The 18,010-nt window shown below is 53.6% G+C and overlaps 1 protein-coding gene across 5 annotated transcripts in view; it reads right to left on the reverse strand.

Moving 5' to 3' along the window:
- ZFHX3 (zinc finger homeobox 3) overlaps positions 1 to 18,010 on the reverse strand; it is a 244,773-nt gene that overhangs the window by 93,015 nt on the left and 133,748 nt on the right. For all 5 annotated transcript variants that reach the window (XR_009448889.1, XM_059667592.1, XM_059667593.1 and 2 more), the window contains exon 4: positions 1,751 to 1,982. Coding sequence is in view for 4 of the 5 variants with exons in the window: in XM_059667592.1 (XP_059523575.1) it covers positions 1,751 to 1,982 (232 nt within the window). In the remaining variant the exon portion in view is untranslated. The remainder of the gene's footprint in view (positions 1 to 1,750; positions 1,983 to 18,010) is intronic.

Genomic DNA, 18,010 nt, shown 5'->3' on the forward strand with positions numbered 1-18,010 from the left:
CAAAAAGTTGTACAAGTAGGTAAATGAAATTATAAAACTCTACACGGCTCAGCTGTGATTAATATTTATAGAGTTAGAATAATGAAAACACTGAATATTAATAAAACCCCAAATTATTATTTAATCACACTGGAAGACAGAGGGAGGAGAGGACTGAGCGTGTAGGGGGCTGGGGAGTGGGGGGGAGGAGACTAGTGCGGGGGGCAGGGAGCAGGGACGTGTAGGTGCAGAGTGTGCGTGTGTGAGTGTATGCGGAGCATGGGTGTGTGTGTGTGCGTGTGTTTGTGTGGGTTTGCAGATGGGGAGTGGGTGAGCGGGTACAAGTGAATGGATTTATAGAACGGCATGCTAGTGAAATCGCCATCTTCCAGAGTAAAAAGCCAAGAGATGCCTTAAACTTGGGGGGGGGGGGAATCAAAAATAGTAATAGAAGCATGTCCATCAACACGGAAATAAGTAACAAAAATCCAACTAAAACTTGAAAGCCATTGCTCAGGGGAACGGGATGAGGGAGGGTCACGCCATTTTTCATAAGGGCTACGTAACTTTTGCCTTTAAAAGCTCTACAAATGTGCAATTTGATAACGTTAAGATTGGAAACCCACTCAGCCCCGATGGCTCCAGGCGGAGAGGGAGCTGCAGGTGGTGGAGGGAGAAGGGCAGCCCCCAACCGGACCAGGTCGTTCAGCAGCGAGCCATTGGGAGGGAAGTGTGGACAGGGCAGCGTGAGCTCAGCCTGCGAGGTGGCACCAGTGGGAACCCCAGGAGCTGCTTAAAGCTTCCTGAGGCCTGGAGGACGGCCACGGGGAGCCAGAGGACGAGGAAGGAACACACCTGAGCGCCCAGAGAACAGACGGAGCTTTGCTTCGAGAAGGGGCCGGGCAACCATTTCCAAGACCACAGAAAGGGGAGGGTCGGGCCAGCAGGGAGCCGCTGGGTGGGGAAGCCCAAGGCCCAGCCCTCTCCAGGGTGGTGTGATGACAGGAGGACACAGGCGGAGGCGGCATGAGGCGCAGCTGGAGAGGAGCCGCGAGGACAGTCCCTCAAGAGTCCTGCAGCTCCTGGGGGCAGGAAGGGACTGGGGCTAAGGGAGGGCCTTTGTTTTACTGTTTCTCCAGAGCCACGCTGTCCTGCGCTTCTGCGTGGAGAGAAAGGGATGGGAAGCCTGGAAACAGCAGAGGGGCGATTCCAGTGAGCGAGGCCGCAGGGGGCGTGAGTCACAAAGGGGAGGCTCGGGTGCGGGGAAGGTGACTGCGGGGAAGGTGACTGCGGGCGAGCTGACAGAACAGGGGGTGGAGGTCTTGGCTCCGTGAAGTAACAGGCGGCACTGAGTCACGGGGCAACTGGGGTCGCTTTCAAATATAGTAACGATGTTTGCAACCAGTCTTTGTTTTGACCCTACCTGAAGCTACTCCTCACAGACCAGACGTAAGGCCACCAACAGACTGTCCTTAATATCGAACACGACACAACTTGGCGCTCGGTTATGCACAACGTGAAGCAACACGCTGCATCCACAGTGTACTAGACCGTTAGGGGCTGGGGACAGGACAACTGCTGGCCGGCTCCCTGGGCAGTGGCTTGTGATAGCAGAATCAAAGTGGCCCTAAGTCCCTTTTTAAAAAATGCAACAATCCATGCATGTTCCTTCCAGAATACAAGGGCCGCCCGTGCGGTCAGCCGTGGATGCGAGGGACAGCTGCACCCACCGACGGAGGCCGCACACAGGTCGGGCCTGGAGACCACTCACCTGGGTCGGTGGAGGGGCACCTGCGGATGGTGAAGATCTGCCCCAGGTCCTCGTCCTCCTCGGGAAGGCCCTTCTGCAGCCGCTGCAGCTTGCGCAGGCTCTCGCTGCGCTGGTGCTTCATGGAGCGCACGTGCTGGATGAGGTTCAGCTTGGCCTTGGTGGAGTAGCTGCACAGGACGCAGTGGTAGTAGCAGCTCTCGCCCTCCACGCCGCTCTCGTGCTGCTGCAGGTGCTGCCGGGGCAAAGAACACGGACAAGCCTGGGGTTAGCCACTCAGAGCCCATCGCCGCCCTGAGCCCACCACCGTGTGCCCACCGCCGTCCTGGCTGCAGCCTGATATGATTCCTTAGAGGGTTTGTTCTGTGCCCGTCTCTCCCCGCTCCACTGTGCCTTCTCCAGCAGTTCCCCGAGGACAAGCAGCCAGCTGACTCGCATTCCTGTGTCCCCCAGCGTCCTCTCCCGTGGCTTTTCACGGGCTGAAAATGCAGATGGATTGGACCTTTCTCATCCTATCGGTGTTCCTGGCTCAGTAATGAAAGGTTCCCCTTCCATTCTCCAAAGCGGCCTGCATTATGGAGGTCAGGGGTCAGCCAACTGCAGCCCGCAGGCCAATCCCACCTGCTGACTACTTTTGTAAATAAAGTTTTAAGGGAACACAGCCACCGATGTGACACGAATCGTCCAGGGCTGCTTTCAAAACACCACAGCTGAACTGTTGCAACAGAGACTGGAGTTCCTGCAAAGCCTAAAATCGAGCTACCTGGCCCTTTGTAGCAAAAGCTAGTCTAAGTGACTGTCCATAAGGTCACCGGGCCTGTACAGATGCCCACCTAGTTCAGTAACACAGGCCAAGGAAGGCTCAAGCGTTTGTATTAAGAACTACAGTCTATTGGGAGAACTCAAAATTAGGTTTTCTCCTGGATTAAAAAAGACAGAAAAATAAATTTCTCCGGCGAGTTCCCTGCCAACATCTCAAGGTCACCTGGCTTCATGCACAGACGATCAAAACTGCACTCTGTGTGGGGTCTGTGTGGGCACAGCACTGACCCAGGACCTGGGAGCCCACACGCTGGCGGGAGGCGGGCTCACACAGGGTTGAAGTTGCTGATGCCCTGACGACGTCCGTGCCTCAGAGGAGACAAAGATTTTCCAAGGACAACATTGACCACATTTTCATGCCTCTTTGAGAATGAAAAAAGCTACGGGCCCTTTCTGGGAACAGTGAGGGAATGGACATGCTGGCTCTGGGTACACAGAAAGGCCATCCCTTCATTCCCCATGACCCGCGGGAGGGGAGACAGGAGTCCTCCTGCTGGTACACCGAGAGCACGGGAAGCAATTCCGAAAAGCGTAAGTGCCTGACCCAGGCTAGCCAGCTCGTCTGTGGAAAGGAGAGGACCAGACCCCGACTCTCGCATCCCTGTGGGGGAGGAAGTTCAGATGACGGAAGCGTCTGTGTTCATGTCACCACCTGTCCCTCTCTCCCTCCTCACGCACAGCCCCACCCCCCGTCCCAGGAGCCAGTCCCAGTGGCTGCACAGAGCACACAGCAGGTGCCTCGGAAGTCAACTTGCTGCTCCCCCGTCTGCCGCGCCCTTCCCGTTCGATGCCCACACCCTGACAACTGTGGCTGGTCCAGGTGATAATGAGACCCCGAGAACACAGAGCAGCTGAAATGCCCGGCACGGGGCCCAATACTGACAGCACCCAGGCCCCACCAGCACTTCCTATCGAATGGCCCGGCTCTGAGGCTCATCTACTCACAGGCCCACGTCAAACATTCAGCAAAAGAGTGTGCAAGTTCCAGAAGCACATTTGCACCTTATTGGAAGAGGCAACATGAATACACCGAGTACGTATTATAGAAAACTCACTGGGGGGGAGGGGGGGTAACGGGGGGAGGCCAAGGCCCTCAATCATGTGAACTGGCGCAGCTAGTCCACAGGTAGGAATGTGGAGGGCTCTCCAGGTACCAATATCCCCTTCCCCACAGAGTGGGTGAGTGAACATGCTGAGTGCAGAGCCCTGGAACTTGCTAATGTCTCCACAGTAACAGCTACTCAAGTGCCATGGCCCAACCAGAAGGAGTTTAAAGAAGGAGTGAGCTCAATGTTAACTCTTCAAGAAATTGCAACAACTTAAAATAAAAAGCTACTTTTCTTGAAATAGATTTGAGCTGTTTTGCCAGGCCGGCGGGGCTCAGGGGCCGCACTGAAGCATGGTGTTCCCAAGGCTACCGCCCTGTCTCCCAGGAGAGGGCCCGGTGGACGACATAAGGAACGAGATGAGCGTGGGACTGAGGTCCTGGTCACCAAGAAGTACACTTATTAAAGCCTCAACAAAAACTGCCTGAATACAAGACAACTGGAGAAATAACCACGGAATCCAAAGCACACAGTTCCATCGAATCCAGGGACTGTGGTAACACCATGAAGTCTGCAATCACAGCAGGAATCAGTAAAGCCTGACCCCCATGTCCCATCACCTTCCCAAGAAACAGGACTTCCTCCCAGTAAGGCACTGATTCGTAAACATCGCGTTTAATATGGACGTGAGGGTTCCTTTAGAAATGGCTGGGGTTTCTGACCTCAGAGCAGAAGAAAGGATACCAGGGCCAAAGAGAACTGGGTGGAAGTCAAGATATCAAATGTCTTTTGTCCGGATGCTCCCGGGCTCCTGGGGGACAGCACTTGTAAATCCTAATGAAATCAACATCGTACGGTGGACTCTGCTTTAACAACTGGTAGGAGAAAGATGTTCCAGAGCCAGACTACACTCCAGCTCATGGTGGCAATCGGCGCTCTCTGTGCGGCCCCGGGCCCTGTTCTGCCACCGAGAGCCCCTTGGGAAGGGAAACGGGCATCCCCCGCAATGGGGAGGAACAGAAGGAAGGAGGGTAGACGGCCATGGCCGCTCCCACGGATCCTGGTCTGGGGAGCCTCTAGGGTCCTCTCTCACTTGCACAAAAGCCTCATTCAAATTCTAAGCTTGTGTTTGCGCTTCAAGTTCATTCTCCAAGACACACACACTCACAAACACACACACACACACACAGAGAACAAACTATTGCTCAGTTGCCAGGAAACACCTGCTTTTCAAGGTGACATCCCAACCCAAACTTGCACTCACCACCCGAGTCTCCTGATGCTGACCTGCATGTGACAGATCCTGTTCTCACCACATTCTGTAAGTTCTCACTCGCTATTTCAAAGGCTGTCCAGCCTGGTGCAAACTGGGACCCAAAGCTCGCAGCCGGGGCCTGACCTCTGTGACCTTCTCCACACCATCTGGTCATTTCCCAGGCCGTGAGGGGGTCACCGCCTGACCCTGTTGGCCAGATGCCCTCCCCCTCCCGGGCAGCCCTGGCCCCATCCCCAGAATCCCACCTTTGGAAGCAGCTTAATAAGAAGGAGCAGGAGGGGGTGGGGCTGGAGAGGCCCAGGAGGACTCCACTGGGCAAGCTAGTCAGCCAAGGACATGCTCTGCCTGCAGAAGCGAGTAGATGTTTTCATTTGGAGAAGGAGGGAGAATAATTTGTTCCTGACCCAGCTAATTAGAATACCCTCAGTTGGGATCACAATGTATTTAATTAAAGTCACTGTAATATATGAAGAATCCAGCACGGCCCAAACCCCAGTGGAGCATCCATGAAGGCACTGCCTGCTTTTGGAGTTCCTGCTCTCCTCACTACGGTGGGAATGGTTCCCGCATGCACACCCTCCACCCCCTGCCCCGTCCTCTCGCCCCCGATCACAGAGCCCCTCCATCCTGGGCGGGGGACCCAGGTTTTGCTGAGCTTTCTCCATTTCTTTTACTCTATGCTCAAGATTCCCATCTACTCATCTCTGTCAGGGCGGGTGTAGAATTTAAAAAAACACACAAAGGACATCAACTGTGGTCCGTGTGCTATAAGGTATGCGTGCTGCTTTAGACCCAAAGAAAACGGCTGCTGAGCCCATTGGGCAGGGTCTGGTTTTTGGTTGATTTTAAGTGTCTACAGCACATTAGATACGAGAGAGAGAGAGAGAGAGAGAGAGAGAGAGGGGGGGGGGGAACTGTCCCACCCCAGGTGCTTAACCTGCCGATGATGAAAGCAGTGGCAGCGGGGACTGGGAGGCCATTCTCACTCTCAGGGACATGAGGGGGCACTTCTTCGGCTGGAATGCCAATGTGAGACTGTACCACCCGCTGACCCGGGAGAATCACTGGCTCACTCAGAAGGGGCATTACATCACAAAGGCCACAGAAAGGCTGTGGCACACATACACCATGGAATACTGCTCGGCCATGAAAAAAGGAAATCTTGCCTTTGCAGCCACACGGATGGACCTGGACAGTATTATGTAAGTGAAATAAGCCACTCTTCTCTGAGACGACAGGAACATGTGATTTCACTTATATGTGGAAACTAATGAACAAAATAAACTAACAAATAATGTAGAAACAGACTCATAGGTACAGAGCTGTCAGAGCGGAGGGGGTTTGGGGGGCTGGGTGAAAAGAGTGAAGAGATTAAACTCAGGAATAAAAAAAATTCACAGGTACAGACAACAGTATGGTGATGACCAGAGGGAAAGGGGGAAGGGAGAAGGTAGACGAGATAAAGGGGGATCAGTGGATGGAGGAGACGTGACTAGGGGTGGTGAACACTCAATCCAATATACCAATGATGTGTTATAGAATTACACACCTGTAGCCTATATAATTTTATTAACCAATGTCACCCTAATAAATGCAATAATGTTTTTATTTTTTTATTTTTTTTACTTATGTATTTTTTTTTAAATATATTTTATTGATTTTTTTACAGAGAGGAAGGGAGAGAGATAGAGAGTTAGAAACATCGATGAGAGAGAAACATCGATCAGCTGCCTCCTGCACATCTCCCACTGGGGATGTGCCCGCAACCCAGGCACATGCCCTTGACCGGAATCGAACCTGGGACCCTTCAGTCCGCAGGCCGACGCTCTATCCACTGAGCCAAACCGGTTTTGGCCAATAATGTTTTTAAAGGTTAGCATCTACCGGCAAAGTCATCAGGAAGCTGGGCCAACTAGTCAATGGAGATGGGAAGAGCCACCTGGGTGAAGGGGAGGAGCAGCGAGGCCTACCCGGGCTCCCACAGTCCCCAGCCTCCCCCAACTTCCCATCACCTGGGTCTCTGTGACAACCCCCCCACCCCCGGTCTCGCTGGCTAGTTTAAAAGGTGCCTGCCAAGCACTGGGTGCTGTCAACTGCAAAGGACAGTCCTTTCTACTGAAAGAAACGTCTACACGCGGCAACAGGATCTATGTTCAGAAAGCTCCGAGGAGTGCAATGACCAATGAGAAGCAAGCATCCCGTTTGGCTCAGAAATGGAAGCAGGAGAGAACCAGGAATCTCAGCTTCTCCGAGTTGCTCCCCTCCAGCTGAGAGCAGCCGATCCTCGGTCCTCGCGGCAGCTTCGAGGAGCGTGACACACACAGGAGGGCGGCCCTGCGCTGGCAGTGGCCGGGGCCTTTTGCTGCCCCCCTCTGACCCTGTGGAGCTCTTTATCTTTGAAAATGCTGGTCCCGTCTCGGTTTAGCTGAAGGTGACACCCCTGTGCTCCTGACCTGGACACCTCGCACCTTCCTCTGGGTCTGCATCCAAGAACTCAGGAGAGAAACGCCCTTTCTGCAGTAACAGGCACCTCCAATAATTAGCCTGACACGTAAAGGCGGGAACAAAAAGCAAATGAATAATTAAAAAGAAAGGAAAGAAAAAAAGGCAGCCATGTTACTTTGTGGGACTCGACACCCCATTAATATGTTACCCTCGTTCACCCTGGCCAGTGCCTGAAAGTCAAAGAGACGAGAAGAGGGCTCTTGTTAGAAAAATAATTCATCGTGAAAATCAAAATAATGTGTTCCTGCTACTTGTTTCCCAGGAAAACCAACCAACTTCTGTCAGAGGACATTGATTTCTATAAATCTGGAGGGGCCGGCTCCCGCCCTCTTCCCAACAGGAAACTTCTAACATCTGGCTCTTCATGCATGGAATGTAAAGTATCGATCAGGGTTTGTCAAAGCCTCCTTTGAAAGCAGAAATGGACAAAGTACATTCTGACACTCACAAGACTGACAAATGGAACTTCTTGGGGAATAGCACCTGTTCACAGGAACACCGCACACCCACACTCTTCTGTGCACACAGCGAACGTCTATTCCAAGAGCAAATGGAAGGAGGAAGCTCTCTGATGGGGTAACGCTGCTCCCAGGCATCTCTCTGAGCCAGTGGGCTACCCCAGAGGATGCCGGACATCGCTTTCAGAGCAGAGAAGCACCCCCTCCCGCCCCATGGGCATCCGGCAAGGCTCCCGGGAGATACCTGCTGGGCTCTGACTGGAACCCAGGCAAAGGCAGGTGGAAGGGCCTCTCAATCCATAAAAGGAAGGTCCCAGATCAGGATGCCTCAGGAGGCAAAACTGCCACCCCCAGCTAGCCAGGGACTCAGGTCCTCCCCTCAGGCCAAGGACGGTGAAAACCCCACGGACACTCGCAGTGAGAAGGAACGGGAAGGCGCGGGTGCAGAGCAAGTTGGCTAATTCCCCACAGCATACGATGAAGGAAGGGACAGTGTTTCCACGCACAGCGTTCACTTCACACCCCTAATCTTCTCATTATGGCCCCACAAGGTGAGTGCCTGTCAGCTCCTGTCCTTGGAGGAACCCAAAGCTCACAGAGGTCACATGACTCCCCCAAGGCCTCAGGATTGGGACTTGGGGCTTGAGGCCAAGTCCACAGCTGTCCAGCTGTGCTGCACTGGCCGCAGGGGTGTCGGGAGCACAGGACTCCCCAGATCCAGCTGTTCACCTTGAATGCACAAGAAACGGACGGTTTCAGGTGTGGCTCAACCAGGCATGGGGCGGTGGCTTTTTAATCAGCGGCTGGGTTACAGTTCTTTTTAATTTTTTAATCAGAGGTTGTGTTACAGTTCTAAATTTAAAGTCACATTTCTTAGGAAGGCTTCCGGAAGGTCAACCTAAATATATATGTGTATTTTCTGTTTAACGCTGGCTTTTCACCCACACATGCCCTCATCCTTGGCACATGCTAATTTAGTCCTACTTCACCGCAGGAGCCCTGCCGATGCCAAAAGATGTAAGCCCCAACCCCGATTTACAAGAGAAAGTGAAAGGAAATAAAAATGTTCCCTTAGATCCGTCCATTTTCTGACCTATTTTCCGGTTTCTAGGCCAGGCTCCTTGTCCCCAGATCAGGGCATCATGCTAGCTCTTGGTACCCGAGCTCCAGGGCCGAAGTTGAGACAGCCCAGCCCTGGTCTCTTCCCTCCTGTGGATGACCTTTCCTGATTCCAAAGTCTCAATATGATCCTCCCTTGAGAGAAGGGGTGTACGTTCTAGAAGGAGAAGTGAGGGCATACATCTGTAACTGCCCACAGGGCGCGTCTGAACACTCGGAGTGTGGACCCTTGCAGAACGCTGACGCCTGCACTTCGCAGGTTCCATCTCCCTCAGCAGGGAAACTCCAGAGGCAGCGGGCGTCCAGCGGGTGAGCACACGTCCTCCCTCAGGAAGGCCCATCGGAGCCTGGGGTCACAGGCCAAACAACAGTTGATTCCCATGGCGGTAAGTTAAGCATCTAGATGTGGGGCTCAGAGGCCAAAGGAGGGATGTGGGTGCATAAGACAACCAAGTGGGTCCCACCGGCTAGCACCGCCCTGACTGGCCTCCAGAAACGACCTCAGGCTCCCAGGACCTGAAAGCTCCCCTGCGCTAGGACGTCACTCTTTTTACTCGTGAAGACACGACACACTCCTTCCCCGGCACTTCCCAGCTCCCCCAGATTTAAGGCCCGTAGAGAAATAAAGGCCACATATGCACACGTGCTACTCTAGCTCGTCCTCGTTCAACTCCGTGTCCAACCGCTGCCGACAGCGGTGGTTTAGGCGCAGCCGGGATTCAGAGAGCCGGTGGAAGCCCTCCCCCCTGGCGCTCGCTCACTGGGCCACCCCGACAAGTCACTACACTCCGGGCCTCCGTTTCCTCGTCTGCAATCCTGGGCAACAGCAGAGCCTCCCCACGGCACCACTGGGGAGATTCAACGAGGTCACTCCCATCAAGTGCTTATTCCGGTGCCGGGTGCACTGTGAGTCTTTATAACGAATAAGGTGAGTATTACTATCATTATTGTCCAAACCAGTTAAGCTCTGGGATGAGGGACGGAAAGGAATATCTACTGAACTTACCTACTTCCTTCCTTGATAACTGCTCTCCCACCCCCAGCCCCAAGAGGCGTTAGTTCCCGGTTGACAGGAACTGTGATCTATAGAAACTGTGACACGGGAAGGGTACTGAGCACCCACGGGGCCGACTTCTTTCCTGCTTCAATTTTATTTTAAGTCACTTGCCTAAGGTCACGCCGCTGGTGCAAGCAGAGCCTGGATCCACACCACAAGTCCGTGTCCTTCCCACAAAACCGTATCTGCTTTCTCTTTGCCCATCAGGGCGCCATGCAATGAAAATCTAGGCCCGTGTTCTTCGTCATGTCTGCCAGCATCCTGGGTGAGGACCAGGAAGAAAAGGAAACTCAGCTGGGGTGGGTGGCGGACACCTGATCCCCCGAATCTTGCTTATTTGTATCTCTAATCCCGTGACAGTCAACCCAGCAGAGAAAATGCGTGCCTGGTGGTCAGAACAGGGCGTGACTGCATCTGCCAGATGGAGGTGTTTGTCCTTGCCCCGTCTCCCTCAGAGGCAGTGTCAAACACCGCGTGAGAAAACGTGCGAAGAACTTGGGAAGATTGAAGGATTGCCCAAATGCCTGCGCAGGCGGCGGCTTCCTGCCGTGAGCCCAGGCTTTGCCTGCTGACCTCTGCTCGGCAGGTGCGGCGCCACAGGCTTGGCCGGTGATGCATCAGGGCCCCTGGTGGGTTTGCTGGGCCACAGGCGTCGGGCCCACCCCCAGGGTTTCTGCCTCCTGTCGGGCTGGCGGTGGGGCCCGCAACATGCATTCCTCACACCCTTCAGGTGATGCTAACGCTGTGGTGGGGGCCACACTCTGAGAAACGCTGCTCTGGCTGGGACAGCGACTCCACGGAACAGAGACCCGACTCAGAACACACGGAGACAGTCCCCGATAAGGAGGACTCTTTCAGGGCCTGCCACCTCTGCACCCACCTTTTCCCACAGAGCATTTCAGACTCGATCCCAAACGGCACCAGATAAGTCATGCGGCGCCTGCGCACACAAATTCACCTGCTTAACGAAAACGCTGCACGGAAGCAGCTGCCCGCTCCCGGCCTGCACCAGATACATCCTAAAAGTCAGGGCTGGCTCTATTCACCTTCCCGCCCCCTCACACCCGCGGTCCAGAATTCCCCGGGCTGTCGCTGAAGGTGCGACTCTCCGTGCTGGGGCAAGAGGCATCCCTTTCTCCTGTGAGCTCGCATCCTGCTGAGTGCACCTGTCCAGATGTCTTGCTGGACCTGGGCCCGTGGCAGAATGTAAACCAAACAGGAGAAAAATAGAAATGGTCTTTACAATTCCTCCCACGCCCCGAACGGGACGTCCCGGCTGCGGCTGCTGAGAGCATGACTGTGGTGCTCAAACCCGGAGGCTTTCCTGGCTCCCACGGTCTGCTGAGCAATGCCCTCGCCACCTGCTGTAGGAGTCACAGCCTGAGACGGTGGGGAGCAGCGAGCACACAGGCTGACTCCTACCTGAGAAGAGGGGCTTCATTTTGATTTCACTTTCCCCGTAAGAGAGGAAATGGGGCAGTGACGAGGCAGGAAAGGAAAATTCCCTGGAACAGACGCCTCTGACTGCGCGCGTCCTGGCCGCTAAGACGCTGGACCCGTGGGTTTTGTTGAAAGTTGAAGGAGAGAGCGATGCCGGTGGCACTGGGACCAGGGACCAGGAGAGGGAACAGAGAAAAACGCCTCTTTGAGGGCAGACAGCTGAGCCTGAGTCCAGGCCCGGAGGTGGCTGGCTCCAGGGCGGACAGCCACATGGCGACAGGGCGTGCAGTTTTGGGAAGGATGACACGGCTTTCGGGCTCCCCCATAAATAACCCAAACACCCTGGGCTCTGGGTTTTGCTCTCCTTCCCACCCCCCCACCCCCCTTTTTAAGTCTCATTAAAAGCCGATATTGTTCGGCCTCAAGATGGAGAGCTCAGCATGGATTTTACTGAACGTTAAATCAACCAGCAAGCGTAGCCAGCAAACTCTGTGGCACTTTAACTTTAAATAATGCAATAATTATTGAATTTCCTTTTTATAACTGAAGTGCTGGAATGTAAACAATGGGGCTGTAATTGCAGGAAGGGGGGATCAATAGCGGCAATCGTTTTCAGCCATGTTAATTGTAAATACAATTGCTCCAAGATGTCAGCCGTGTTCTTCTTGCTCCCAGAATCATCCTAACAGATGACAGAGTCCAACTTTCCCATTACAGCTGTTCGTTCCTTTAAGAGGTTCTCAATCAGATCTGATCAATCTGTCAAGGTAATGCATGGAGTAAGTAAGACTCTTCCAAACACAGGCTCCCAATCAATAGCCCGGACCGGCTTAATGAGGTGGGGCTCCGGCCCGGAGGGAGCGCAGCCCCCAGCTCGCGCCTGGGGTTGGCAGGCCGGCCTCCTCGCAGGGCCCTGATAAACAGATCAGCCCTTAATGAGGACATTAGTTATGCATGCTTCAGCAAGCAGCAAGGCACCCGTCCCTGGGGACAGACGGACAGAAAACAAAATAGATTAACAGAAAACAATGTGGTGCCAATTTAGGTCGCACTGAAGACTGTCCCCTCCTTCTCCTGCTTCCCTTAATTGTCCGGCAGAGTGGAGAACGTCAATTAATCATTCCGGCGGGCAGGCGCTCCAAGACCGGAGGGAGCAGGGTTGGGCTGAGGGTCTCTGGGCGTCTGCTGGCCTCCCTAGGGTTGTCGCTTAATATGAGCACCCTCATCTCAACACCGTTTCCAGATCACAAGGGGAGGATCCGAAGGGTCCCAGCACCAGCCAGCAGGAGAGGATGGAGACCAGGCTCAATCTAGACGTCCACAGCCACGCCGGGGGCCAAGGACCAAACAGGCCACTCCCCAGGGGCGAGGCTGTTTGAGGTCAGTCGTGGCCTCGGGAAGATGGCTCCCTCCCCGACGAGGGGATGGAAAGGGAAGGGTCTGGAATCCCACCTTCGCAGGCCACAGGGCACTGCAGGAGTGTGAGTGCTCACAAGAGCCACCTGAGGGCTGGCTCCACGGGGCCTCTGGGGTGCCCGGTCCCCTCGCTCAGAGGCCGCTGTGCAGCTTCACGTCTGTTCCTGCTGTGAAAGTGGGCACGGGCACCCACTGTGGAAGCCTTTGAGAGAGGGCCACGCCAAGGAACGTCCCACAAGCACAGCAGTTCCTTTCCCAGGGGGTGCATGGCTCAGAGCAGGGGTGCTCAAAGTGTGGCCCCTGGGCCGACGGCATCAGCACTCCGAGGGTCCCCATCACACCCACCCGGCCCTACAGGAACGCTAGGGTTTTAACAAGCTCGCCAGCAATTCTGGTGCGAGCTCCTGTGACGGCCACTGTCTCAGGCGGCGAGTTGGCCAGCTGGTCCTTTCTGGGTCAGAAACAGTTCAGTGCCCGAGAAATATCTAGAAACCTCGATAGTTGCTGAGGTTTGGATCAAAGCCTGCCCACCACCTGCTCCAGAACGCGAGGCCTCTGGGAACAGTGAAACCGGACGCGGAGGCCTGTGTGGAAACTGCATGTCACTCGTTGCCAAAGCTCAGGGAGTGGGTCACACGACTGAATTTTAAACATCGACAGTCTCATATTGTGAATGAAGTAAAATGAGAAGAGGCGGGTCTTTTTTAGAGATTCCACGATGAGCAGAAGATAAAGACACAGCCAGAGGGATCAGGGTTCTCCCCTGTGCACAAGCCCAGCCCTCGGCCACTCCTTCCCCACAATTCACTCCTGTGGGCCCAGCGCCCGCCCACCCGGTGGCTTCCTTACCGCTCTTCTCACTGAGTCACAAGCCACACCATGAGCAGCATCTCACAGGCGGGCGGCCACGCTGTCTCTCCCTCCTGCTCAGCACGGCTCCTGGTCAGTAACAGGTGCCTCAACATCACTGGCCAAAAGTCTGGATAAACGATGAAAACCCTGTGATGCTCCATTGTCACTCGTGGTCTTTAACTTGCTGTTCGAGACCCATCTGGTCTAACTCCCCTCCTCTGGCTGAGGTTCCAGCACTCCAGTCCAGTCCACGGGCCACACAGAGTCGGACTCCTGGCAGTGCCTGCCTTCCCCACCAACCGCCTTGTGGTCTAGGTGTCTGTCCTGCGTGGAAACCCTCACGGGCACCCTCTCCACCTACTGACATGCTTGCTGCACAATCTCAGGGCAGACCAATGGCACCTCCACACCTCAATGACCTTTCCCCATCACGCCTGAGCCAGGACTCTGTCTCCTCGCCTCTGGGGTCCACGGCGCCAGGGGATCCCCCGTGCCCACCACAAGCCATGCTTCTGAGCACGTGCTGCACGTGACTCCCACACGGGGCTCTGCATGCCTTGGCGACTGAGAGAGGAGTTTGGGACTGAGAAAATAAAACTGTTTGCTAATATGTATGCTTGCTTAAGTAAAACTTTATGGCAGGATATAATTACCATAAGTGAGTGTACTTAGTGACTTAACTTTTTTAGTATCCGGGTCCGCAAAGGACTTATCCCTTCCCCTCTGAATCCGCCAAAATATGTCCCCAGGCAGAGGGGAGCTCAGCCAGTCACTGTCATTCCGCCCTCCCATTTCGACCACATCCTAGATGTATTTATGTAGGTTTAATGTCGCTATGCTCTTTTACTATTTTTTTTAAAATATATTTTATTGATTTTTTACAGAGAGGAAGGGAGAGGGATAGAGAGTTAGAAACATCGATGAGAGAGGAACATCGATCAGCTGCCTCCTGCATGCCCCCCATGGGGGATGTGCCCACAACCTAGGTACATGCCCTTGACCGGAATCGAACCTGGGACCCTTCAGTCCGCAGGCCGACGCTCTATCCACTGAGCCAAACCGGTTTCGGCTCTTTTACTATTAAACTGACAAATTTAAACTGCAAGACTCAGGTCTGCTGAGAACTTCTAGAACAGGGTGGGGGACGTCCAGCCCACGGGCCATATAAGGCCCGTAAAATCATTTGGCCTGGCCCTGCCAAGGCATTCGGGGTGAGTTGATTAAATGTTTGGCCAAATACAGCAGGCCGACTTCTAAGCTAATCTTCTTACGTGGCTGGAGAGCGATGTTATAAATATCCAAAGGCCCTTGGCAGGAAAAGGTTCCCCACCCCTGGCCTAGAACAGAAGATCACAAAAGACGGGGACAGAAAATCAATGCCACAGGTGCCTCTCGGGCGGAGTAGCTCCTGCTGTCAGAACTCCACCCCTCTTTACAGGAAACAACGATTTAGTCCGTATTTCAGTTCTAAACGTAAAATGTCTACCAGAGTCATGGAGTGGTGTGACGGTGCTCACACCGGGGAAAGGCGGTGGCTGAACAGCGCTCACGGAACACGGGGCCAGCAGCTGGACTCTCCCCAGGTGTCTCAGTCAGGATGAGGCCTCTCTCTCTCTCTCTCTCTCTCTCTCTCTCTCACACACACACACACACACACACACACACACACACACACACACACACTGTATTTTCTTCCCACACTTCCTGTCGGCCTGTAAAACCAATGTTGCTGAGAACCGCTGCGTCTACGGAACTGGTTATATCTCTCTCTTTCATCAATTTTCAAATTCTGGGATCTGCGAGGAAGGGGCCATTCCCCGAATGGGCTCAGAAGACAGATGCTTAGCGGTGTCACCCTTTCCAGTTTATGCCCAAACTCCAGCCCTGTGCCTGGAGGGCCAGCCCCTCCCCAGGGACTCCCCGTGGAATGTGGCTGCAAGGCCAGTCAGGGAGACGTTTTTCTAAAACCTATTTTTAAATGGTAAATTCCTGGGAGGTTTCTCATCAGCTAGTTCACATCGACCAAGGCATCCTCTCCTTGTGTCCAACAAGACCCCTCTGCTCCAGCAGGCCCGGGCGGCGACGGGGTGGGAAGCATCCTCAGCAGATCTGCTGGGGGTTCCCCCTGGTGCCGAGAACCATGTGGCACTTTTTCGGTGAAATCTGAGTTCTGGAAAACTGCCCCTAAAAACGCCCACTGGGAAAGTGTCTCTGAGCAAAAGGGCGGGTTGAGAGGCGTCTGGGGAAAGATCGGGGTTGGCTAGACAGAGATGACTCAGGTCCTGCCATCCAGGGCCCTGGGGTGCCCACAGGAACTGTGGTGTCAGCCTTACAATGTCACCGGTGCGTGGTCACGTGGACACATGCCGGCCTGCGGCTACAGAGCTGGATGCAGCCAATCGCTCACTCCACACCCATCGGCAGGTGACGTCTTTTTTAAATCTTTTCTGGAATCTCAAGTCCAGGAGCCTGCTCTGTATGAATACAGACTCTAGATACATTTTTACCAGGTGTTTTAAAGGCTTTAGATCTTAAAATACAAAACTCTCAATGACCTTTCCAGATTATTCTACAATAACATAAGACTGGAGGAAGCAATGAGGTAATACCACTTTTTTATAGAGGTCTTCCTTCCAGCTTTAGATTCACTCACTCCCACCTGTCTGTCCTGCTTCTTGCTTCCTCATACGACCAATGAAAGGCTGATTAATCTTCTAACTAAACATCACTTCCATCATCGTCTGTACAAGGGGAAGGACGTCCACTAGGCCATCTTAGCACCCACTACTTCCCCTGCACAGACCTTGTCTCAACCTTGCGTACTGACTCTGGGCACCTCAGTGGGTGGGGTGTGTGTGCGTGGCGGGGGGTGGGGCGGGGGGTTGTGCCATGTCCTCCCTTGACTACTTCCAGTCCAGCTCAGCCAGATTCTGCTCCTCCTCTGAGTGTCCCATCTCCACTCTAGTTCTGCTCTGCACTCAGAGCCCAATCTCTCAGCACCTCTTTTCCCATCGATGCCCTGAGTGCTGGTTATCCGCTTCATGGATGTGGACTATTTCCCAAGGAGACTGGAAGGTCCCTGAAGGCAGGAACCCCGGGCTCTCCCACTGGACACACAGCAGTCAGGTCGTTCCCCAGCAAGGACACGTGTGGGGTCAGGAGCCTGCAGAGGAGGCTCAATTATAAAATGGAATAAGACCAGCACACAACCAGGGGTCAGGAGGCTCCCATGGGTCAGTCGATGTGAACACACTTCATAAACCTCAAGCAAAATTAAAAAAAAAAAAAGTTGTCAGGTATGAGAATCAGTTGGAAGGGGCACTTGAAGACTCAAAATCAATGGTTCTCAACCTTGGCTGCATATTAGAATCACCTGGGAATCTTTAAAATCCTGATTTCTGGGCCTCATTCTCCGGAAATTCTGTTTCTTTGTTACTAATGTTGTGGCCCCACCCCATAACAAAGAAACAGAATTTCCAGAGGATGAGGCCCAGAAATCAGGATTTTAAAAAGATTCCCAGGTGCTTCTAATGTGCAGCCAAGGTTGAGAACCACTGCTCAAAGTCTTCGCCACCATCTGATTTCATGGGGGTCCTCCGTGTACACCAGACGAATTAATTACTTGATCACCTGTTCACGTCCTGTGCTCCTGAAATCATCGGGTTTTGCAGGGGAAGTGGAGGGACTGGCTTGCCTCTGGGTGTGAGCCCCGCTGGTGCCAGCAGCATCCCCGGAGCTCACAAGACTCATGAGATGACACAACTGCCAGAGGGCAAGTCCCCCTTCTTCCCGCGTCAGGGCGTCAGGGATAAAACCTGGGGGGCCCGACCTCGTGGCACCGTCGTGAGGAACGCGGAAGGCGCGGAGCTCACAGTGACCCGGAAGCACTCTTGTCTCTGCAGGGCGCCACATTACTCAGCACTGAGAATAACACTCACTGCTGGGGGTTGAGGAAGCATTCAGATTTTAGCTAAACCGAAAGCTGAACACGTCCACGACGGTCTCTGCCCCAACTGCTCCATCCTGTCGTCATAGCACAAAGCAGTGACGGACAATACATAAAAGAGCATGTTTATTTATAAATAAAATTTTATTTATAAAAACAACTGACTGGATGGATTCACTGCTTTGGCAGTAATGTGCTAACCCATTTAAAAAAAACCTGAAAAATAATTTGCCTATTCAGAATATCAAACACACACACACACACACACACACACACACACACACACACACCTACTTTGTTAAAACAAATTAAGTTTTTCCAACTTG

This window comes from Myotis daubentonii, chromosome 15 (assembly GCF_963259705.1).
Source record: "Myotis daubentonii chromosome 15, mMyoDau2.1, whole genome shotgun sequence".
Classification (NCBI taxonomy): domain Eukaryota; kingdom Metazoa; phylum Chordata; class Mammalia; order Chiroptera; family Vespertilionidae; genus Myotis; species Myotis daubentonii.